The sequence below is a fragment of the Uranotaenia lowii genome, unplaced genomic scaffold (genome assembly GCF_029784155.1).
Source record: "Uranotaenia lowii strain MFRU-FL unplaced genomic scaffold, ASM2978415v1 HiC_scaffold_23, whole genome shotgun sequence".
Taxonomy (NCBI): domain Eukaryota; kingdom Metazoa; phylum Arthropoda; class Insecta; order Diptera; family Culicidae; genus Uranotaenia; species Uranotaenia lowii.
The window spans coordinates 35,713-60,744 of NW_026598124.1; the positions used below are offsets into that span (position 1 = coordinate 35,713).

The 25,032-nt window shown below is 36.1% G+C and overlaps 1 protein-coding gene across 3 annotated transcripts in view; it reads left to right on the forward strand.

Moving 5' to 3' along the window:
• Positions 1–25,032, forward strand: part of LOC129759651 (reticulon-1-A) — a 71,945-nt gene that overhangs the window by 16,539 nt on the left and 30,374 nt on the right. For 2 of the 3 annotated variants that reach the window (XM_055757158.1, XM_055757159.1), the window contains exon 2: positions 6,754–6,789. In XM_055757158.1, coding sequence (XP_055613133.1) covers positions 6,754–6,789 — 36 coding nt within the window. Of the gene's footprint in view, positions 1–6,753; positions 6,790–13,625; positions 14,243–25,032 lie in introns of those variants that run through there. The other variant, XM_055757162.1, reaches the window with a different exon arrangement.

Below are 25,032 nucleotides of genomic sequence, written 5' to 3' on the forward strand. Positions count from 1 at the left end.
GTACAACTTCCTGGCACGCTTTTTGGCGAACTTGTTCTGCTTCTCGTCGCGATTAGGGGCCTTTTGTACCTTGAACGTTCGAAGTCCAGCCTTAGTTTTGGCCTTCTGGACAAAACCTCGGCTTAGGTGCAGCTTCTTAGCCACATCCCGAGCGGAGGCGTTCGGGTTTCGGTTGAAGGCCCCAACTACGCGGTTGTGATTTTTGGTGTTGTACGGAATACTTTTTCCATCACTTCGGGGCTTCATATTGGTGGTCAATTGTTCATCGAACTGCTTAATCACTCGCGACGCCATGGAATTTGCGATTCCCAATGTTTTAGCGATGGAGCCATGCGAAAGATCCTTGTTCTCGTGATGTATGCGCAAGATTTTATGACGCACGAGCTGTTCTTTCGACTCCATTTTTTCAATATTGAAGACGGTAAATACACAGTGGCTGTAGGCCCGTTCAATAGCCAATTGAAATTGGTTTCAATCGATTTCGATTGGTAAATGGTTGTTCACTCAGCCAATGTTTTGGTCGAAACTAATCCAATTGACGTTCAATGAAGCCAATCGAAATCGATCGAAACCAATCGAAAACGATCAAGCTCGGAGGCAGGATTCGTTTCTATCGATTTCTATTACACTAACACACATGCAGTTGTTTTCTGTCAAAAAACAGCTGATTTGGTTTGAAAATTATAAGAAAGAAATGAGAGTGGTGTCATTCGGTGCGGTGTTTTCTGTCGTGTGCTGAATCGGTGGTGCGGTGCTTGTCGTGCTGAGTCAGTTGTGCTGGTCGGTGGTGCTGTGTCTGCCATGCTGGGTCGGTGGTGCTGTGCCATTCATATGCTGAGTCTGTGTTGCTGTGCCAGGTATTCTGAGTCGGTGGTGCTGTGCTAGTGGTGCTGGTCGGTGGTGCTGTGTCATCAATGCTGGGTCGTTGGTGCTGTGCCGGTCATGCTGAGTCGGTGTTGCTGTGCCAGGTGTTCTGAGTCGGTGGAGCAGTACCAGTGAAAGTGATGTCGGTCGATGTGGTGTCGCTGTGCTGTGCTAGAGGTGCTGTGTCAGTGATGCATTATTTAGGAGCATCTTTCAGTGTAGTTAAAAACCACATTAGAAAATTAGTTTTATGTGAAATTTTACCGATAAAGAAACACACACGCCAAGAAAAGTGAACGCGCATTTTTATTAGGCACTCCTCAACCGGATTTATCAACGGAATTTTAATACAATCATGTAAATAGTACACTTAAAATTAAATAAACCATTTAATTCGAATTCTAAATTGTTTATTATACTATGTTGGCAAGTGCGTTTATGGTTACTTTCTATGGGTATTTATCCGAACCGGAACCATCAACTGTGATACCACAAATTGGCCCAATGCTCCTCCCATGCTGCGTCGTTTATTCCTCCCATTCTGCTTCCGATGCAGCCTCCTAGGAAAACGTCCTCATGCGTGTTGTCTTCTGGTCCGGAAAGGAAGCCTCTCCCGGAGCATTCCCGCCTATGTGGGCAGATCCCGTTACTTCTGGGAGATGCCAGTGTCGAGGGTATTAGTTCGGTGCCGCTATGACCTGGGCCAGGACCGTCGGGGTGATGTACCATCTTCGGCCAGTTGGACATTGGCCTGCAGCATCAAAAATGTCACCAATGGCTGGCAAAAAATATAAAATAAAACGCCATGACTCACTCAAAACAAAAATGGTGTAATCAGGTATATAATCAGAGCCGGTTCTTACCGTGTGTTTCTGGACATTATTGTTAACATAGGAGGGTTTCTGGTTTGTCAGCGACACGGGAATATGATGAACTTTTTCTTGAAGAATTCGAACTCGAGCCGACGGGTTATGCAGATCCTGCAGCTGTGGAAATCAGTTTTGTCGCATAAGGTGTAGACCCAGCACATTATCGAAGCCGGTTCCTGCTGACCTATTCCAGGCAGTGTTGTTTTCATAACATTTCACCTCCCGGATCCTATTATTTCAAATTCTAAAGCTGTAGGGCCATGTTACAAATATGCTTCCAACTCCAGGATGGCCGTTTTTTGTCCCTCGAACACACCAGGATTGTTTTCGTCCGCCGATATTGAAAAAATGTAGAATTACAAAACAGAATTATCTAAAGAGGATTACGATTATGCTTTTTTATAAGAAAATAATCCCGAAACCACAAAGTGCACAGCCGAATAAAAAATGAAAACAAACTAAGCGCATTAGTATTAGTGTCTGGCTGTTCATTCAGCAGCCTGATAGAAATCGATCAAAGTCAATTGGAAAAACAGCTGATCAACTGTCAATCCATTTCAATTGATTTCGATTGAGTTTTGTTGAACACACCTTGTGTTTCTATACTTTAAAAGAGCATTCGAGACAATTGATCGATTAGAACTAGTAAAAGTGCTGAGGAAATATGGTATAAATGGTACGGTTTTAAACTGGTTTAAGAATTATTTGAATAGCAGAATGCAACGAACAAAATATGGTTCATCTTTCTCTCAATACAGAGAAAACAGTCTAGGGGTTCCCCAAGGAAGTGTATTGGGTCCCTTGTTATTTATACTCTACATCAATGACATGAAAGATTGCTTACGTCATGGTAGCCTTAAACTGTTCGCAGATGATTCCGTCTCCTACTGGAGTGGTAGAGACTTAGAGCTCGTGATGTCAGAGGCAAATTCAGATTTGAAAAACATTGCAGAGTTTTTGAAGCATAGAAAACTATGCCTTAATTTAAATAAAACCAACTGGATGATTATTGGAAATCGACAGATTGGAGATTGTCCAGAATTGTTAATTGATGGTTGTGTCGTCGAAAAAGTACGTCAGGTTAAATACTTAGGAGTACAATTCGACGAAAAACTAAATTTTCTAGCTCACATCGACTACATCATAAAGAATATTGCCATTAAATATGATGTACTTTGTCGAATAAATAGATACATGACTTTTTGGTCAAAAATAACTTACGTGAAATCTGTTATTATGCAACATTTTGATTATTGTGCTACGACATTGCTTCATGCATCAGAAACACAAACAAAGCGGCTGCAAAGAATACAAAACAAAATAATAAAGTAGTTATACTATGCAACAGATATATCCTTAGTTCTTTAATGCTTGATATGCTGCAATGGTTGTCAGTCAACCAAAGGATTGCTTATAACATTTTGATTTTTATCTACAAAATGATTAAAGGATTGCTTCCAGCTTATCTATCAGACGGTCTGCAGTCCGGAATTGATGTACACGGATACAATACAAGAAGAGCACATGATTTTAGATTACCAAACTCGAAAAAAGAGATGACCAAACGTTCTGTGTTCTATAACGGACTGAAAATGTATAACAACCTACCGCGAAGCATCAAAAACAGTCCAAACTTAAACACTTTTAAGAACCTGGCAATCAATTACGTGAAACAGATAATTTGAAAAAGGACTAATCCTAAAAAGGATAATACAATAGTGATGAAGATCTGACGAAGCATCAGATAGAAATTGTACGATGATGGACATACGCGGGAGTTAGACGAAAAAGTCGTACAGAAATTGATAAAATAAAGTAAACAATATATATTATCCTAAGCATGCTTGTCCAACACCTCGCAAACAGAACAGAGCAGAGAACGAATTACACTTTTATCATTTCGGTTTCCGAGTGCACTGCTCAGCCGATCAACGTTCACTTATCTTTTTGCCGAGTGCGCCCGATTGCGGTTGCTCTGACGGTCGGGTGGACGTCGCTCGCTCTAAAGAAAAGAGAAGGAGCTGGCAAGAAAATTGTGCTCTAGCGACGCTGCTGTGCCGCTCAGTGTATCAAGCCAGAAAGATTTCAATGCAGGAATGTTTTCTTCAAAAAAGCCGTTATGCAGTGCGGAACAGTGCATCAGTTGAAGAGGTCCAATGTAGGTTTATGTATGAACTATTTTTGTACGTAGCCGGGCCGGGCACTTCCTGGCAAATTATTTGAAAAACATGGTGAAAACCGGGCAAATAATCTGAAATTCTCCATTCCATAAACCGAGCAATATCCGGCCAAATCTGAGGAAATTCCAGACATTCATCTAGTAAAGAAAAACGACTTACATTTTTTTTGTCGCAACACATCAGCAGTGTCAAATTTATGTTTAAAGCATACGAAGTAAAGTTTTGGTTTGATGTTTGATGAAAAAAACTTTCACAAATCCAATTTTTGACAAATAATTTTAAACTGAATTCGATTTTCTTGTTTCATTTTCCAAATAATGTGGATGAAACTGGGCAAAATCCAAGTAGTTTTTTCACAATATCCGGGCATCCGCAAATTGCTGTTTACTTAGGTTTATGTGCTCTTGATATCGTACGTGGGAAGCATTAATTTACAAAAGCAGCAATTCGAAAAGTAACATTTACTCAAATTATCCAAAAATCTTTGCCTTTTAAACAAACCGTGAACATTACGCAAGAATCTGGGACAAATTTAAGCAATAAAACTTCAAAACTTTCACAAATAGTAAAATTTAGGATTTATCTTCCTTAACCGCTACGCTTTTGATATTTTTCGACCGAAGAAAGCTATCGTAGCTAATCATTTGTCCTGGTGCAGAACATCAATCTAGAGGAACTCGCTTAGGAATGAAAAGATAGGTGTTTTGGACAAAGTTGTTAATTTGCATATTTTGATATAAAATTTAAAGGCGAGAGATTTAAAAATAGCGCGATAATAACAATAACTTTTTGTAGTGCATTTTTCAAGTATTTTTTTTTTATTCAACCGTATCTTCTTGGGTTAAGATTGTAGAACTTTGATATGTTAAGCAAAGTTGTGTATTTTGTTGAGATTAATAACTTTGTAGAAGAAACTTAAGCTCTAATATGCTAAACAAGAAAGTTATGATTTATATCTCGCTATTGGTGGACTTCTAAACTTTATATTTCATATAAAAATATGCGCTTTATTATACAGAACAATGTTGTCGAAAACACCAGCATTCTATCTTAACTACCTTTGGCGTTATTAATTTAGTTCCGTTAGATTTATGTTCTGCATTGTAAATTCTGACGCACTTCCAAACATCGATCCAGACGCAACCGATGAAGACAAACCGAGTTTTCTGTAAAGCTTCTCTATCGCCCGAGTGCGAACGAATTTATCTGCACCGGGACGCACTTCATCAGTTTGCTTGCTTCTCTTGCCCACACTCGGGTGGACGCTTGGTCGCTCTGGAGGTAACGGAGCATTTTTTTAAAGATTCTCCGTTTGGGAGAGCACAGCGAAAAAAATACACGCTCTTACTCTGAACGGGCAAATCTGAGGAGCGATGCCAAGCATGATCCTAAGGATAAACTGTCGCTCCCACTTCTAAAGATGCGTAAGGGGTGAAGGAAGGTCCCAAATGGGCCTGTGGGACCATCACAAAAAAAAATTCCACGAGTTTTGACCACGGGACTATAAAAGTTGCAGGATGTATACAATGCACTATGAACTGGATCCACTCAATTTTTCATTAAATTCTACCCAACAACGGTTAAAAAGATAGAGCAATTTCATAGTGTGCCAATTTCATCGTAGACACCCTTTATTAAAAAAAAAAAGTATTCTTCTTAGTATGTGTATTTGGCCCACCTCGCCTCTACTGTTGGTGGTGATTCTCCTGCTCATTTAAAATTAAATAATATTTTTAAAGATAGAAATTTCCAGCTTTCTCTGTTTGATAACTTCATTCAATTAATTTTTTTGTCACTTTCAGGTGAACATCACAGAGAACCTAAAAATAACTATTTCTGTCCCGAGGAAAGTAACAAATGAGATCGTTTAAAAAAGGCTAGGCACAATTTCCCCGTTTATTAGGATAACCTGAAAATGATAATTTTTGTCCCGCGAAGGGTAACAGTGTTCAAAGCTGATTTTGCTTTCAGGTTGGACGTTTTTCATGACTTTTAGAAGAAAATTCTGATCAATTTTTATTGCTTATTCGTCACCCACCGTCGGTATTACGCCACTACAAATTTTACATAAAAATGTCATGTACAAAAATTCAATACTAATTAGCCTGTTTGGTGTGAGTATCGTCCCAACTGAGCTTTTTTTCCTTGTCACTTTCCAACAAGGATAACTTTAAAAAAAAGCGATCGAAGCGCACACTGTTGTCGATGCTGGAAAGCTTAGCCAAAACCGAAATCAAGTGTCCGGTCAGTGTAGTCAGTGATTGGGAATTATCTTCATTTGCAATTATCCGAAAACTCTTAGAGTGAATTCACGTCACCACTTTAAGGAGACATAACTTTGTTCAAGCGAGATATTTCATAAACATACCGTAAACTTTGATCAACATGAAATTTTTGCAGATTATCATCATTAATCAATCGATTGAGCTGAAATTTTGCACAGGGCAGTTTTTAAGCCAATCTACTAAATGTGTGTGGTCTGTTTTCGAAATTCGACTTGACCCAGTTGATTGCCACCCTAATCTACAATTATAGGATGTAAAACAGTATACCTCCAATCAAAAGTGCATTCGTTGCGAATGCTTTTTATTCCGAAGAAAATTGAATAACGAATGAAATAAAGTCGAATCCCTTTACTAAATCTCAAAGCCCTCGAGAAAATCCACACTCGCTGCTTCTGAATTTAGTCAGATCATTAATTTCGAATTACAGCACTATCTGTCTCTCTACCTCATCTACCAACAACTGACCGGATGGCATTTGAACCTTAACTAAGCGCGAATATTTATATTCATATATTTATTATTGTTCTTCTTTTTCTTCTCGCTTTTCTTTCACAGATGCTTGGTTCAAGCCGGAAAAATTGCACCCGAGAGGTAAGTAGCAAACAAAACTTTCTATCGATTCACACAACCATGAACACATACATAGGAACGTAGGAATATCGCGGCGCCATATGTGTTTGTATCTGTATGTTGCAGAGAAAAAAAATTATCGAGGAAAAGATACGAGCACAGGATTAAATAATAGTTTAGGGCCAATCGGGTGTTTTTGGTGCATGCAGGGAGCAAAAAAGGGTAGACAGGGGGTTGCGACGATTCGGTCGACGACGATGAAGACGACGTCCGTCTGTCTCCGAAGATACAAAGTGGAATAACGTGCTCCACTTGCCGTAGCAAAAGGGCATCAGGATAGCGATATTGCGGCTACTGTTTTTGTTGTTGTTGTTGCTACCTATTCCGTTATCAGTTATGCAGCTTTTGTGCTGCCGGAAATCCACAATCACGGTTGGATTGTGGAAATCAATAAAAGCAAACCTCGCTTGAACCTATGATATATTTTGGCATTTGCTTTTATCTGATTAAAAATTGCACATTAAATTGAACCAAGGCAATTTGATTTATCAGAATTATTCAACCAGGTAGGCTTACCTCAAAACACATATTAGAGCACATTTGATTGATTTCGAAATTTAAAATCGAAATAATTATCTACAACGCTTATACTCGCTTCAGAATAAAAATTAAGAAATGTTCGAGTCAGAGATTTAAAATTCAGACTCATCTGCCTCTTTTTCGATATCCTTCTGGATTGCACAAACAGTATGCTTAAAAAAAGATTAAATTTATTTAAAAAAAAATCTACCGACAAAAAACACCGCTAATGTGTTCAGCTTATTAAATTACAAGTTGATCCCGTACGATTCCTCGACTCCGTTTCGCTTTCAATTTTTGATTTGTTATGAGGAGTTCATGTTTGAACGGTGATTGAGATGCAGTTTCCTGACAGTATTGCATAGAATGTTGAACTTAAACGACGACTTGTCTATCAAACAGAAATTCAAAATAAGAAATTGATTGACCGTCGAAAAGAACACCAGTGTGTGTACGATTTTTCATCTTGTTCGGACGTATAATGACGAAGTCAATTAAGGCCGAATTAAGGGTAGGGGACAATAGAGGCAATTGCCCTGAGCCCCCTGGCCCCCGAGGGAAAAAATAGTTTTAACATTACAGTAATTTTGCTTCTTCAATTTCTAAAACATCTATGAAAAGAAATCATTAATAGAAAATCGGAATGAAAACTTTAAATATAACAACTAAAAGAGCACACGACGTATTACAGGACACGACACATAACGTTCTTACTTAACGGAAAAAGGATATAGAGTTACCTTTTTGTCGACCGGTTTCGGGCTCGATGTTGCCCATCTACAGGACGATGTCCGACTGATTACACAAAGGATAATTACAGCTCCAGTTTCATACTTGATGTAGTATTCGTCGAACGCAATTGGCATTATGCGGATTTTTGTTTGATCAGGTTGAAGAGAGGTGAAATGATCGGCGGTCTTCGTTCATCAACGGTTTTTCGGCGGTGCTGATGAACATCGACTCCCAAGCATTCAGGTGTGATGTTTTCCGTACAAACTCCCTAAATTTGACCTTTTTCCAATCGACGGAATGGTCAAACTCTGCTGTGTGGGCGGCAACACTCGATTCATTAATCCTCCCATTCTCAACGGCATTTTTGTGTTCTTTGAGACAAATTTAGGAAGTTTGTACGGAAAACATGATGAACGAAGACGAGCCGCCGATCATTTCACCTCTCTTCAACCTGATCAAACAAAAATCCGCATAATGCCAACTGCGTTCGACGAATTCTACATCAAGTATGAAACTGGAGCTGTAATTATCCTTTGTGTAATCAGTCGGACATCGTCCTGTAGATGGGCAACATCGAGCCCGAAACCGGTCGACAAAAAGGTAACTCTATATCCTTTTTCCGTTAAGTAAGAACGTTATGTGTCGTGTCCTGTAATACGTCGTGTGTTATGTGTATAGTTAAAGTTCTTACGTAAGCACAAATCATATAAAAATGAACTAAAAGAGCCCCCATGAAATAATATCTAGAATAGTTTTTCTCTTACATAAATTAAGGGGGCCCCTTAGAGTTAGCAGTTATCCTGCGTTTTAAGGGCTGAGAAATATCAAATTCTTGGTATTGAATTTCAAAATTTTCAACCCAAAATCTGGGCTACAATAATGTAAACCGAATTAGAAAATCGAAAAAAATTAAGAACAATATGAGGAAAAATTTCTCAAATTTTTCATTTTTTATCAAAACATGTCAGGTAGGATATTCTGTACAGAACAGGTAAAATAAAGAAAAAAAATCTTCTCACTTTCATTACATACAAACGGCTTGCACAGTAAAAAGGTTTATTATTACCTTAACTTTTCAAGTAAGGGTTACTGCTCTAAAAAACAGCAAATTTCGCCAAAACTGACTCACTGTGCTAAAAAAATAACAATTTTCCTTCCCTATTTTTGAAAATAAAATCTATAGCTAAAACTGCAGATGCTTAAATTGTACCATCGACAGAACTGAGTTTCTTTATTGAATTTCCATCTCAATTGCTGTCTCCTGACTTTAGCATCCTGACTTTAGCATATCATTTTCCAAACGATCGTTCTTTCTTAAATTATCATAAAAACGATCTCATAGTTGAGTTGCTAATATCATTGAGTGATTCTCTCAACATGAATATTTCTATGTCTCTAGATCTTACCCTTTTCCAGATTCATTTCATTCAGATTTTCAAGTCTTGTGTTGTTTCTTCAGTTACTGAATTCAGTTTCATGTTTTTTTTTCTGGAATTTGAGAACTCAGAATCTTTGTTTAAGGTACTAAACCCATTTGGATTCATTATCTGACATTTTCCAATGATAACTGATTCTGTGTTTTAATTTAATTTAATTAATTTTTCTAACAATTTGATAACAATTTTTTATCTGATGAGAATCATATTCATAAACATGAAAACGTTTTTTTTTGTGTTTCAAAGATATAAAGATTTTCCAATGAGGGATGTGTTAACTGTGATGGAATTGGATTATATGTTTGAAATATATTTTTTTCTTAAAACTATTGATCTTTTAGACACAAAACACACAACGTATTACAGGACACGATACTTAACATTCTTAACGGAAAATGGTTTAAAATTACTTTTTTGTCGACCGGTTTCGGGCTCGATCTTCGTCTATAATTCTTTTTATTTTCATATTTCTCTATCTGTCTTCCTTTTTTTCCAAAAAAAAGTGAACTAGATTTAAGCACACAGTTGTAATCAAACAAAACCCGAGTTTGGCTCCTCAAAGCCGTCACAAGTAAAGAATTTAAAAAGAAAAAGATATTAAATTTAAATACACATAAGGTGCAATTTCAGCTTTGGCTAACTTTGAATCTTTTTTTAAATTTAATTCATATTTTGTTTCTCAAAACTTGATTTGAACTTTTGATTTAAATTTGAGACACTGAATTATATCCTGATTTTAAGTTTATATTTAACTCTTATCTTTATAGAAGTTAAATTGGGTTTTTTTTTCTATGTTTCAAATCTTCATGATACTTTCCAATTGTCATTGGGTAAATATTCTCGATAAAGCACAAACCAGACGATCGATTATGAAATGAAAAATTTAACCATTTCGCTTTTACTTTTATTATCATTTTGCTGCCAGACATGCTGAGAACAGTAGCGTCCATTATCAAGGGACTCCATTGAGCCTTTTGGGAGAGTGTGGTGGACTTCTACAAAAAAAAAATCTATCCGGTCATTTATCTAAATCAGAAAATTCTAGTTGGTGATAAGGATGTTTAAAAATAATTTGAATAAAATTTTGCATTTTGCAGCTCAACTCAGAGCTTTCATTTTTGAGAAATTACTCAACTCTTTCGCAATGTTTGCACGTGATTAATTAACAATTTTTATTTGAAGATACCAGAAACCATCTTCAACGTGTCTATTTGAAGACAGTATACTGAACTCATTTCCAGTTCTTTTACACGTTTAAAATGTTCTGGGATAGTATTTAAAAAAAAAAGAATCATAGGGGCCCCCGAGAAAAATTGCCTCGGGCTCCAATGGCTTAATCCGGCCCTGAAGTTATTGCAAAAACAGGTTTTTACCTAATATGAAGAATCCTTTTTCTGTCGTTTGATACCAATTTTGAAATCTGAAATCGATTGTCCGTGAATTTTATTCTCGTTGCAATGCATCATAACAAAATTACTACAAAAACATTAAATAGTTAGTGTGGATGACCCCTTTTTTGTCCTCTGATTACACATTTCAATCCAAGAATAGATTCCTTTTTGTTAAACTTCCTTGTATGATTTTTCTTCTCGATCCCATGCCAAATAAAGCTATTATTGCAAAAACACTTAGAGTTTCTCCTGTAAAATTTTCGTGTTTCAATTTTTGTGTTGATCAGAGGCATAAAAACGTAAATATTACAAAACCATGGAACAATTAATATTGACGACTTCTTTTTCTGATCCCCGATCCCAAATTAGACATCTGAAATGAACTATTTATCTGGTTTTGAAAACCATTAGACGACCCCTATTCCAAAACTCGATACCTGCAATCAATCGCTCGTCTCATAAAACTCCTGTGTACAAAATTTCATTTCAATTTGATGCAGTTAAGATTGAAGAACTTCTAACATCCATAAACAGTTTGCAAAAGAATATCAAATTCAAAGAATTCAAAGAAGTCAGGAAATTATCTTTCCTAGATTTTCTGGTAAGAAGAGACAGCCCATTCCAAATCGAAATTTATAGAAAGTCGACTAATACCATGAGGGTCATACCTTGCACCTCCAGCCACTCGTCCAGTCCTCTCTCAGCTGAAGAAAGAAAAAGGAGCTTCAATATATTTTCCAAACGACTAATAAAAATGATTACCAAAGTATGTAGATCCATTCAAGCCAAACTAAGGAAAAAAGGAAGATTGCTTCAAAGGAAATCTTTCACTACTTTAACTCCCATTCAGAAGGAGTTTCAACGAAGTTCCATGGAGTTCAACAGTGTCAACGCTCTTGACTTGTGGCAAAAGTAGATAAAGTTTGATATTGAACTAGTGTTGACTAGCTCAAATAATCATCTGAAGTCCATCTAAGGATCGACTAAAGATCCAGTAGACCTCCTTCATAGATCTGATGTGTACAACACTAGTAGCTCCGACTGTGATAAGGGTGGACAAACTAAAAGGGAACTGATAGATAGATTCGAGGAACACATGGCTATAGCTAGATCTGACTCAAAGAAGAAAATCCTTCATAGAATCCTAGATCTGCAGTAGCATTACCCATGTGTGAATTTTATCACTCGATTGATTCGCTGATTCGATCTTTGAATAGCAATTCGGATAGCGTTGGAATTTTCAATCAACAATCAGTTATTTTCATAAAGAGAGACACCGGATCAGGTCACACTTAGTTGTTCAAATTCTTATGTAAAATGAAATACATACTATAATGTACCAGACAAACCCAGAATGAGGTAGAAAATTATGAAGCACTTCCAGCCAACACCCAAAATGGGGTAGGTAGGCCCAAAAAAATAGACAAAGGCACTGCGCCGAGTATTCGGAGGTTTTTGCTACCTATTAGGAGCTTCCCTAATTGGTATAATTAAAGGAGGGAAACTGCTGAATGTGTATCGTACACATTCATCAATCGTAACCGCTCAATAAATACCGGTATCTGAACATTTCTTATACCGTGGTTGAATCAAATGGAATCTTTCGATTGCTTTGATTCAGTATAATTATTCATCCAAGTAGGCTCACAAGTCACAACACTTCTACATTATCATACTTGGAATCATACCTAAAAAAATCAATAGAATTGATGTTTAAGATGAACGCGTTATCGATGATCTTGTTGAAACCATTTCGAAGACAACCAACGTGTGCATTTTATCGTCGTGCAGAAATTTCCACTTTTTTCTATGGTGTTACAGAAATCCATTAAGGATGGCATGTTTTTAGAAAACGATGTCCTTGTTCACAACGATCATTTTCGAGCGTGTGATCAAACGTTTTCCCTTAAATTTAACAAAACACAATAATATTGTTTGTATTTGAGATTATCGGGGAAAGATTAAGTTTCTTGGTTAGTGACTGTAAGCTGTATTTTTTGTCGTCTTGATAAGTTTTTTTTCCAATTTCTTCATGCATTAATGTTTCCACAAGATAACAGATTCAGATTTCATATTCATGGTCATATATTAATTATGATCTTCAGATTCAAAACTTGCTTCAGAATTCAGAACTTTTAAGTCCTACTTTTGCGTTCGATAACATTTGCTTATTTCTTTCGATCGCTAACGTTAGACTTTTTTTCAAATTCACAATGGACTGCAGTGATTTAACAGTTATCATCTGTATCTGTAATTACCTGATACCTGATACCTGATACCTTACCCGTGTGGTGCAGAGATAACGAATAAATTTGGTGGATAAAACTGCACCATCCAGCCGTTGGCGATATCATCATAGTCGTTGTTTGAATTGAAGTCTGTTCGCGGGATCGTTGAGCTAAAGTATGTATGTTGTCGTCGTCTCTGTTTAGCGCTAAAACCAAGCTTAGTAGCTCTGTGATCGTGTGAGGGAACCGGCAACTCTTGCACTGTATCGGTACCTACACTTTGGGGCCATGTGTGAATCACACGGCATCTCTACAAACAAAACGTGACGCAGATCCATCACACATGTCGGGGGGATTTGTTGCATTCGATTCGACTGTTTTTTTTTTTTTTGTTGCTTTGACTAAGAGAGCTTAGTTAGACGGAAAAAAAATTCAAATCACTGCTCACGAGCGCTAACTGACTGACTGGGTGGTGTTAGCCGGTCGAGTTGAATTTTCTCCGTGCTGAGAACTTCCGAGAGCAGTCTTGGCGGTCGGTCGAAACGTAATTTTTAGTCTTAGTCGAAAATAGCCGGAGTAAGGAAAAAAGTTATTAATAAAACCGATTTTCCTCGGTCAGCAGCCAGCCTTGCGAACCCCCTTTACCGAGCGGCGAGATTGAATTCTATATTAAGGTTCTTCTTGGCGAGATCTTGAATGCGCCGAACGCCACCGATCTTGGCGCAACTGCTCTAAGAGAAGAAACGGAGAGCGAATACACCGTGAAAGGTTCCATCCAACAACTCGGATCGGGCGGAAAACCTAACTTGTGAAGTGCGATTCTTACGCTCAGCTCGAGAAAAGCCATTCGCGTTATCGAGAAGACAAGTGGCGATTCGTGCCCCGGGGAAAATCCGCTGGAAAAATCTCGCTCGCGAGTGATTGTAAGTGGGTGGCAATTTTGTTGGGTTGGTGTTACTCGGAAAGGGTTTTGCGATTCCAGCATCTGCTCAGTCAGATTGAATTCGGTGCACCGATTTTCCCAAGCAAGAAGAAAACCGACGGAAAATGGTATCCCTGGAGGATCTGAAGCTGCTGCGGGAGATTGATCTCACCAGCAAAGCGGGATGTAAGTGTGACCACTGAAGATTTCTTTATTTCTCCAAGTCAATCGCAAATGATCCGAATCTGTGATTTTGTTCGCGGGAAACCGGATAGTGATCGATTACTTTTGAATTACGTCGTCGTTGTCGCATTTAACAAAGAACTGCTCGATCGCTTCTTTGGTACGGTTCAATGGAGACGAATGGCGTGCGGCTAGTGGAATTGTGCGGTGGACACTTTTCTTGTTCGAGGGAAGGGCGCTTGGTATTCCGAAAACGCTCTGAACGAAATGCGAAAAAAAACCTGTGCAAATCTTAAATCTCTTTTCACGGTCGGAAATGCACCAGCGCACTCAACCAACAACAACTTGAATCGGGAAAGCCAGAATATGGGGATGGCTTAGCTTATGGCTGCTGAAATTGCCAACTCGCCGTGTGTTGCGATTTGATGTGTGATATTTGAAGTGCGATGCTTATACACGACACTAATAAACGAGAAGCACCTATCCTATCCCGTTCAATCCGTTGCTTCGTCCGAATGAGTAGTAGCAAAAAAAAAATCCACACGGCTAGCTAGCTAGCTAGAAGACAACCGGACGCGAAGGGTGACACAATCAAAGTTATACCTAGATAGATTCTCATTTTCACATTCTATAGGTTGGTGGGGCTAGCTTGGAAGTTACGTAAAAATCATCCGCCAGAAATGTGACAAAAGAAGCGTCGAACGTCCATCGTCGTTAGAGGAGGCGTCTCGTCGCTGCAAACTGCGAGCTGCGATCCGCGTTCTAGCTACCTTTTGGTGTGTTTGATGCTATCGATTGCTGCCATGTAGATAGTTAGGCAGCAGATGCGCTTGACCGTCACGGGCGTCGTTAATTGTCGATCTAATGAAGTGACACTTGACGGTAGAACCAATCTTAATTATATTAGAAAAGTATTGCAATTGGAAAAGTTGGAGCTCATATGTTTTTTAAGTCCTGGGTCTTTCTTGAAAAGAATCTGACAATGCAAATAACCACCTTTTCGTCACAAATCCAGTCATACCCAGAAATAATATGGTTCATCTGGTTATCTCGACAAAATCTTTTATTTATTTAGGTGCAACGTAAATTTTGGTGAAGATTTTATTCCTACCCGAGCCATGGATTCAGATATATGTACATACACAGCAATTCAAGACAGACACATAAAAGCGAATCAAGACAATTTCGCTTGGTGGTGTTAATTCGCGAGACCAACTTAGACCGTCTTGACATTCAATTTGCGGCCATATTATCAAAGGTACTGAGTACACTTTTAACCCATTGGATCGGCTGAATACAGCCGTAAACGCACTGAAAAAAATAGTATGAATGTTTTTCATGAAATACTTGAAATCATCCAAATGTATTGCTACTTCTGCTAGAAAATTCACGGTTTTAATAGAACGGAAATAAAGTGATCTTTTTGTTTGAGACTTCTGTTTATCAAGTTTACACAGAAAAATTCGTTATTGTTTTTATACGGACTGAATGAATGTTGTTCATTGCTAAGCACGAAATTAATAATATTCATTCAATGACTAATATTTATCCAATGACTAATATTTATCAATGACTAATATTTACCCTAGAGATGTACCGAATAGTGGTATTCGGCGAACGGCCGAATACCGAATATTAACCTTTTCAACTATTCGGCCAAACGAATATTCGGTCGCACATTTTATTGAGTTTTTAATGAAAATAAATTAAACGATAATTTCAATGCTTTCTATTTCTTCCATATTCTCGTCCCTTATGTTTTAGTCGATTATTTTCATCCAGATGATAGTATTGGATGATGTATTTGCAAGATATTTTTGAGTAGGGGTCTTTCTGAAATTAAAATGTCACCAATAACTGAAAAGACATTAGATGACTAGTCGCTTCTATGGCGTTTATCACTAAAGAGATTTCGTTCCTGTGAAATCTGGGATAAAACATGTCGAAACAGGTGCCAAGCTATTTGAAATTGCGTCTCTGATATTGAATTAGATGAAGGTCGAATTTTGGCAAGATATCTTTAAAAAAGTTATTGAAAAGATAGATGATCTTTAACATTAAGCATACAATACTTTCAACCACACGTATCCAGACGGTCAGGCATTTTATGTATATATTGAAATTTTTGAAAAATGGAACACAAAATATAAAAATTTTTGTAGAGGAATTTGAGTTTTTTATTTGGTTTAGCAAATAATCTGAATTAACCCGAACAAAACTCGGGAGGTATTGACTGGACATCCCGGCCAGATTTAACTTATCTGGATTCTTTACTGGATTTATGGGCAAGCCTGAATATATCCAGAAAATCTGGAATAAACTATAATCAAAGTATAAACCGATACCGTTCAGCATCCTCCTGTACGATCATCAATGAAAGATACGCGCATACACCTTAGATGTTTTGCTGAAACCATAAATTTTTAATGATTGTGTAGCTTTTACAACATTACTTTTGGATATTCTATAAATTATTCAAAATTATTTGAAAAAATTACAAGTCAGTAGTAGGTATTCGGCCTATTCGGCCGAATACTTAGCTCAACTATTCGGTGAGCCGAATATTCGGCTTAACGGTTTTTTGGCGATATTCGGCGCCGAATATTCGGCCAACCAAATATTCGGTACATCTCAAATTTATCCAATAATTTCCTACAAAAAAGTGCTTTCATCTAAAAATTGAAAAATTGCGCCTTAAAGGGTGCAGTGGATACAGGGTAGAAGACAATCTTTTAGAATTCTTTTTGACTGACACTTATAAACTGTGAAATGAGCTTAATTTTCGAAATATCACAATTTTGTTAATCCCACGAAAACGCTTCTAGTTCATCTACGGGTTCATGTATCGATCTAACTTTTGCAGCATATAAACTTGGAATTACACGCTGTCAGAAAATGCAAAAGACAGCGATCTATAATTTTTTTTTCCAAAAAGATGATGAACATAAGAAAAATTTATCAATTTTCCCCTACTGTTTGCTTACATATCAATTCAAGTATGTACTGAACATGAAAAATGTGTTTTTGTTTTACATATTTTGGTTGTATAAAAAGACTTTTTATCCGCTTCTGACACATTCCACGCGCTTGTTCCTTTTGTTCCGTTCGCGTATAGACAAAAACTCAAACTTGTTAATAGTTTTGATAAATCAAATCGCACAAAACCAACGCAAAAAGAGAAAATGTTTGAACATTTATTATATAATTTTGAAAATCTTTGTTTTTTATTAGAAAGTGTAAATAACTTTTACAAAACAATTGATTAAAAGATATGGATTGATTTGTTTTGGAAATTTTTTTTATGCATTGCTTTATTGTGTAGAAAAAAGAATTTGTTTATATCCAATGGGGTAGTTTTAAAAAGCGAACAAAAATAGACGCAAATAATAAGGGATTTCACGTCAAAATAATAAGGACACTTTAATTTTACGAGGAAACTTTGACTTTTTATAACAAAAAAGGATCTTCTTTGAAAATAGTGAAACGATTATGAAATCCTCAATTTCATAGAAATCGGTTGGAATCCAGTTGAGTTACAACATCACGAATAAGTGAATTCATGTCACAAAATTTGATATTTTGTTAAATTTTATAAGGGGAACATGCTCTGAATGCTGTTTTGACCCTTCAGATGGTCGAATTTTACAAATCGTATAAAATGTAGTTGATCTTTTAGTTAGATAGTTATTTTCAAATTAAAAAAAAATATTAAAATTAAAATGAAATTTTTTTTTTGGTGAATCTTTATTGAAGACTGTAAGAAACAGTAGTCATTTTAATTCAATATGTTGCTATTCAAGTGCCAGTCAAAATAAGAAAATAAAGAAAATATACTGAAAATTTACGATTGTGCAATTCGGAAAAACAAAATATCACTTTTAAAAGTGTACGTCAAATTTAAAGACTCTAGAGAATGGTTCAGAAAATAACTTGAAATTTCGTGACGTGAGTTCAGTCCACTACCCTGTTCTGTTAAAACTGAGTAAATTCACGTTACAACTTTAAAAAGGCATAACTTAGTTCGTTGTTATTCAATCGAGAAGCTGCGCACATCAAATTGTGGGTTATTTTTTTCTCTACAACTTATTTGAAGACTTCGATTTTCAATTTCCACAGAGAGAACAAGAAATCAAAGTGGTATATACTGAAGTCAAGATGGTCAATTCCGGCGTGAAATCACGTCACAGAAGTAATCGATCACAACACAAACAACTTATATTTTTTAATGATCAAATCAAATTATATGAATTTTGAGAATAATTCAATTTGCGACTGTTTGTTACTTTTTTTTATGTTCAAGTTAATTGGTTGACTTCTAGAATGATAACAGTTTAGAAAAGTCCGGAAAAGCGATTTCACGTGACGATGCAATGCATCTTGTGAGTTTTTAGAACTATTATTCATCTGGAAATGATTTTTCTTGAGAAATTTTTTATATCCCCTCAAGTAATATTCCCTCCTCTCTACTCACACGGTGGGGCAAGTGGAAACATCTTCCTTTTAAGAATTTCATCTTCAAAATGATTCATTATGTTAGAAAGCTCAGAAAGTCCCAAGTGTTGAAACTGAAGCGGATATTCAAAAATCTCAAATGGCTTTGTAAATTAAGTGTTTAGCTTTAAACAACATTCAGTAATGGAGTGGAGTACCAAACATAAATGTATACTGCAGGAAAACGGCAAATATATCAATGATACTTGATAAAACGAACAAACAGGATCAAGTATTAAATTATTTTTATACACTGACGCATCTTAAAATAAGTTATGTTTTCACTTGCTCCAATAATCGGGACAAATACATTTCATCAAATTATTAAAAGCTCTAGCAAGCGAAGTCTGCCATTATTAAATATTTTTAAATAGATTCAGATTTTTTATTTTGAAATGGTTATAACTTTTGTCATAAAATGCTTAGCTGCTTGTCATGTTAGCAAAAAATGAAGTTTACGAATCTGGATGATTTGATGTGCAAAAATTTCTTCTTCCATAAAAATTTCCATACAAAATTGAAACGCGTTGAGCTAACTCAGGAATAAACCAAATCTTCTCAAATTACGGGAGCAAAATGTCATTTTTTTGCAGCGGTCTAATATTCATATTTTTTTCTAAAGCATATGAAAGTGTACCTTTATTGAAAATTAAGATTGACATTTTTTATACCATGACAAGTGCTGATTGGGAACACATAAATTGTGGCATAATTGAAGTAGTCATGATGCTTTAAAAACAGAGTTCAAATTTCAGATCTTGAAAAACAAATTTAGGGATCAAGTTTCAGTAAATAATATGAAATCATCTTTTTATTACAATTCGGAACTCCAGTTGCAGCTCTCATTTTAACCTTCCAAAGCCGTTCGCTAAATATCCGTTTCGGGGAAATTTGAGTTGTGGATTGATTCCGTTCTCCTGGCTGTAAATGTTAACGGATTTTGGTCATACAGTGAAAACCCGATTTTGTCACACACCGATTTTGTCTGCCCCCGATTTTGTCTACCCCCGATTTTGTCTCATTTTTCCACCCGATTTTGTCATCATTTTTTATTCAACGCAAAAATACTAAATATCGCCTTTTTTCATTTCCGTTGAACATCTTAGGGTTGAAATCATTCTGAAAGGACAAAACTGATGGATGATTACATCGATATTGAAAGTGAAGATGATTGATCAGGGACGTATCAAGATTTTCATACAAAAAAGTCAAGTTTTAAACAGGTTTTTTGTTTTTACAATTTTAAACTAAATCAAAGTTGTTGAATACAATTATAACTAAATATAATGGTATAAAAGAACATATTCAAGTAATCTTAGAGCTGTGTTTTATTTGTTTGAGCATTCTTCAAAGCAATCTCTCTGATACGTTGCAAGAAGATGACATCATTTATAAAGAGATCTGAAGCATCAGCACAATCAACTATGTCGTCCAACATACGTAGAGCTTCAACATCAATTATGTTTCTTGAAATTTCACATGAATCATTTGGGGTAGATGCCGCTGATTCTGAGTCTGGTGCTACATCCGAAATTTATAATGGCTCCAATGATTCGAGGGGCTTGTTTAATGCTGACTGATCATCCAGCGTCATGTTCAGAATTTCTTCATCCGTAAATGCTTTATTTACATAACTCTCCTCAGAGTCCTGTGGCAAAATAGTTTTATCGCGGTTGTTAACATCAATCAAATGGATCAAGGGAACAACATCTTCGTGAACGAGTTTGTGATTTAAAATAATTCCAATTTTCTTCCATGACTACTGGATTACTGTACGCGTTATTTCACTCCAAGCATCGTGCATCCAGAAACATAAATCCCTCAACGTTAAGCTCTTCAAGCTTTGACCGATATCGATTTCGCGAGCCATGACATGTAGCAAAAGTTTTTGACGATATTTTAGTTTATAGTTCTGAATTACATTCTGGTCCATGGGTTGAATCACTGCAGTCAAATTTGGAGGCATAAAAAACAGTTATCAAACCATCATCGATTTTTAGCTCATCATTCATGTGATGTGCTGAGCAATTATCCAGTAACAACACAGCTTTATGAGGAATAGACATTTCGGCTGAAAATTTGCGTACTGCTGGTACGAAGTCCTGGAGGAACCAATTTTGGAAAATCACTCGAGTCATCCAGGCATTTTTAGAGGCGAAATATGTGACAGGCACATTTTTTTTATTTTGATTTAAACGGAAGCTTTGAATCTTATCTTCAGGAAATTATAACCAAAAGAAATAATAAGATCATTAGGATTTGAACCATAAAAGATTATTTAATTTCCACCGGTCGAAACAAGGTGTTTAAAGATGCCTAAAACCGATATTGTATGATGTTTTGATGTAAAAAGGACCTATAACTAGTACTATGTCAAAAAAGGGAATATCTACTACAAAACCTCTACACTGTTTTATTGGGTTAATATATGTTTTTGCAGTAATTTATAAGATAATGACGGATCAAAATCATTTTTTCAAAATCTCCCAATTTTATCATTCTCCCCGATTTATCACTCTAAAATTCATCATGGGGGTGATAAAATCGGGTTTTCACTGTATTATATTCGTTGTGAAGGTAATTTATTCTTATCACTCATCATTTGAAAACAAAGTCGATATGTATTACCAGGTTATCAGAAACTGGTTCAGAAAGTAAAAAGTCCGAAAAATCATTTTTATTTTTAAAATACTCATAACTTCTCACAGCTTTTCTGTATGTAAGTGTTTCATTGATGTTTGATATCGTCAAGAATCCATCTATCCGGCAATGTATAGATATGTTGGTGTCCAATGAAAGTTTTGACCGCTATCTCAGATCTTCCGGTAGAAACAAATCTCACTTTAAAAAAACGACATCCAGTTTTGGCTTTGCTTAGTTTTATTCCATTTCCCAATGAACCGATTTACAAAACTCAAATTTTAGTTTTTTGTCATTAATCTGATCATTATTTTCATAGAACATACTTGGTCTGTCAAAATTCGCAGTTCTTTAGTATATTGGAATGATGATAAAGATGTTTGAAATGTGCGCTTCGGGTCATATTGACCCGAACAGCTTTGGAGGGTTAAATTTGTTGCTTCTATTTTGTTCTTTTGTTGAGGTCTGATTTAACATAATGCCTACAAAAATCAAAATTTAAATAATATTTTACAAATTTAATTTATTTTTGAAAAGTGTAGCAAAGCACACCGGGACAGCTAGTTATTTTATAGATTTTCCAAAGATTTCGGCTACCTTGACGCAAACCTTCAATGTGAAAGAAACAAATGCGTTAAATGCTTTAATTAAAGTCGGTCTAATAATCGTCATTGCAATTTGTATTTTTTTCCTTTATACCTACAGAGCTATATTTTGTGCCCCATTTGTTTACTGCTCATCAAATCATTTGGAAACAAATGTGACGCAATGTGAAATTTTATTATTTTCTTTATTATTATTCCACCAAGTCATTAGGTAATGCCTCTCTTGGTTGGTTTTTCTACCGTTGGTTTATTTATTTAAAATTATTAAAAATTTCAAAAAGGTATCTTTTAGAAAGGAATACATACAAAAGAAGAAACACAATTAAAAACTTCAAAACGAATTAGGTACAATTTTTTTTCTTTGCCCAACAAGGCACACATCTAGCGAAAGATGGTTGGTTGGTTGGTAACAAATGTGTCAGCTGGGAAAACAGATTTTTTTCTTCGTTGTTGTCACGCATTGCCTCTCTGCGTTCGGCGTAACGTGTCAAGATTTGAAACAGGTGTTTGAACATTCGGAGCCATGTGCTCGCCGTTTGGTTTTGGATTGACGGAAAAATTGTGCTCAATTACAGCCGTGAAATCGTTGCGCCAGAACAAGAGCATACCTCCGAAAAGAGTATTTTTCGAAGGGTTGTAGATTGTTTCAGTATAAGCTCATAATTGAAATTCAAGCAAATGAAATAATTAGATTTAAAAAAATTAATTTTTTTTGCAATCTTTTATCGAAAAAATAACGCAGTTCCGTTTTTAAGAAATCCATCAAAGGATTCGTTTCCATGTAAAAAGTATAAATCCAATTAGAAATAATATATCCAAAAGTTTTAGAAAATAAAATACTGGTGACTAAACTGTCAGCTTGTAGGGTATTTCGGGGAAATATGCATCCTAAGGAAAATGACCGAGTATGCGGAGTACATAAGCTAGAAACCCGAATACATTGTAACATGTTCTTCGTATTTCTATTCGCTACTCATATTCTGTAATAAAAAACTACTTTTTATTATAAAAACTAAGAAAATATTCGATTTACGACGCTTCTCATAGCAACCTTTGGATGTACAAAGCCCTAGTGTAGGCAAGTAATGCTCCAAAATATTGGATCAAAAATGAAAAATGAAAAATTTTGAAATTTTTGACGTTTTTTTTCACTGTGTCGGTTTCAACGGTTTTTTTTCTGCTGCTGTTGGCAACAAATTGAGTGAACCGATTGGATTTTCAGTGAACGTTTTTTACTCAAATTCAATCGAAAGTTACAACTATTATGCATTCTTTTAATAATTTAGGACTAAGCAAAGAAGAAGATCAGCGAAATATCATTTTGATAATAGCTCTGTAAAGGGTGATACGGTCAAAATTTGGTCAAGGGAAAACGCGTGTAAATCGATGAAATCGTTCATTTAAAAAACCAAATTAAATTTCTTTTTCAAGTTAATTAGTATAAAATTCAGGAAAAATATTCAGTTAGGCTTCCGCTTTTCCAAATCCGAATTGCCGGGTCATACGCTTAACCACTGCCATCAGATTTTGTACAGCCACCTTGTCCACCTTCTTCGATGCAGAAAGCCAGTTTGCCTTGAACTGCTGCTCGTCCTTAGCAGTTTTTTTGTTCTTCTTTAGATTCCACTTGACAATAGCCCAGTATTTCTCAATTGGGCGGAGCTCTGGCGTGTTGGCAGGGTTCTTGTCCTTGGGAACCACCTGCACGTTGTTGGCGGCGTACCACTCCATGGCCTTTTTACCGTAATTGCAAGATGCCAAATCCGCCAAAACAGTACGGAACAACAGTGTTTCTTCAGGAAAGACAGCAGACGTTTATTCAAACACTCTTTCACGTTAATTTCTTGGTTGACAGTCCCGGAAGGTATGAAAATGCTGCTTTTCAAGCCAAAGGTACAGATGGCTTGCCAAATCAGATATTTCTTCGCGATCTTTCATAGTTTCATGTGCTTGAAAATATCTGCTACCTTTCCCCTTCCTTTTGCCGTATAAAACTCCTGTCCCGGAAGCTGCTTGTAGTCGGCTTTGACGTAGGTTTCGTCGTCCATTACCACGCAGTCAAACTTCGTCAGCATCGTTATGTACAGCCTCCGGGATCGCGCTTTGGCCGTCGTATTTTGTTTATCATCGCGATTTCAGGGCTGGTAGCGAGTCACTTTTTAGTGACTTGGTCACTTTTTTTGGGTCAGTCACTAAAAAGTCACTTTTTTCATCATTTGGTCACTAAAGTCACTATTTTCCGAAAAATGGTCACTTTTATCACCAAAAGTCACTTTTTTCACCGAAAATAAACCAATGAAAGAGTAATTTGAATTGCGCGTGTTAATATTGACGGTAGTAACGGTTAATTACTTGATCAGTCAGTTAGAAATTGTTTCGCCTCCGGCGGAATTTCGGCATGAATCACCCTTGGCTTGAGACATTTCGATCTACGACATTGTTTGACGTTCATGAATTGAAACTAACTTTGATTGTAGATTTTATTTTTTAGTCAACCTTTTGTATTGGAACTCAAAATTTGGATCGATCATGATTTTTAAATTAATCTAAAAAGTTTGAAAAATTGTTCTAAGTAGCAACTTTAAAAATAAATTTTAATACGCAATGTTAACTAAATTTGTACTTGATTTGTGCTTTCAATATTAATAACAAAAGTTTTGTACTCGTTATTTTTAATTTTTCATCAGTTTTTATCATTCACGTAATTACTCATTTTCTAACATTTCTGTGTCAGTGTAGTGGAACATGAAGTTATTATTTAAGCTTCAAAAAAGAAATTTTGATAACTGGAGAATTTTACTTTATTAAAGGTTTTATGTCTGGCTTATATAACTGGCACTTTTAAAATAATCATAAATATATTCTTCTTTTTATCAAATTAAATTAAACCATCAAACATTGAATAAATTCTGTTCAAAATTTATTTCTTATTCAGTAATCGGTAATTCACATTTTGTATCGTGATTAAATATTTTTTGTTCAAATTAAAAAATTACAGCGGAATTTCTCATTAAACTTCCAGTTGAAAATGAGGAAAAGAATTCCAAATTTAGATGA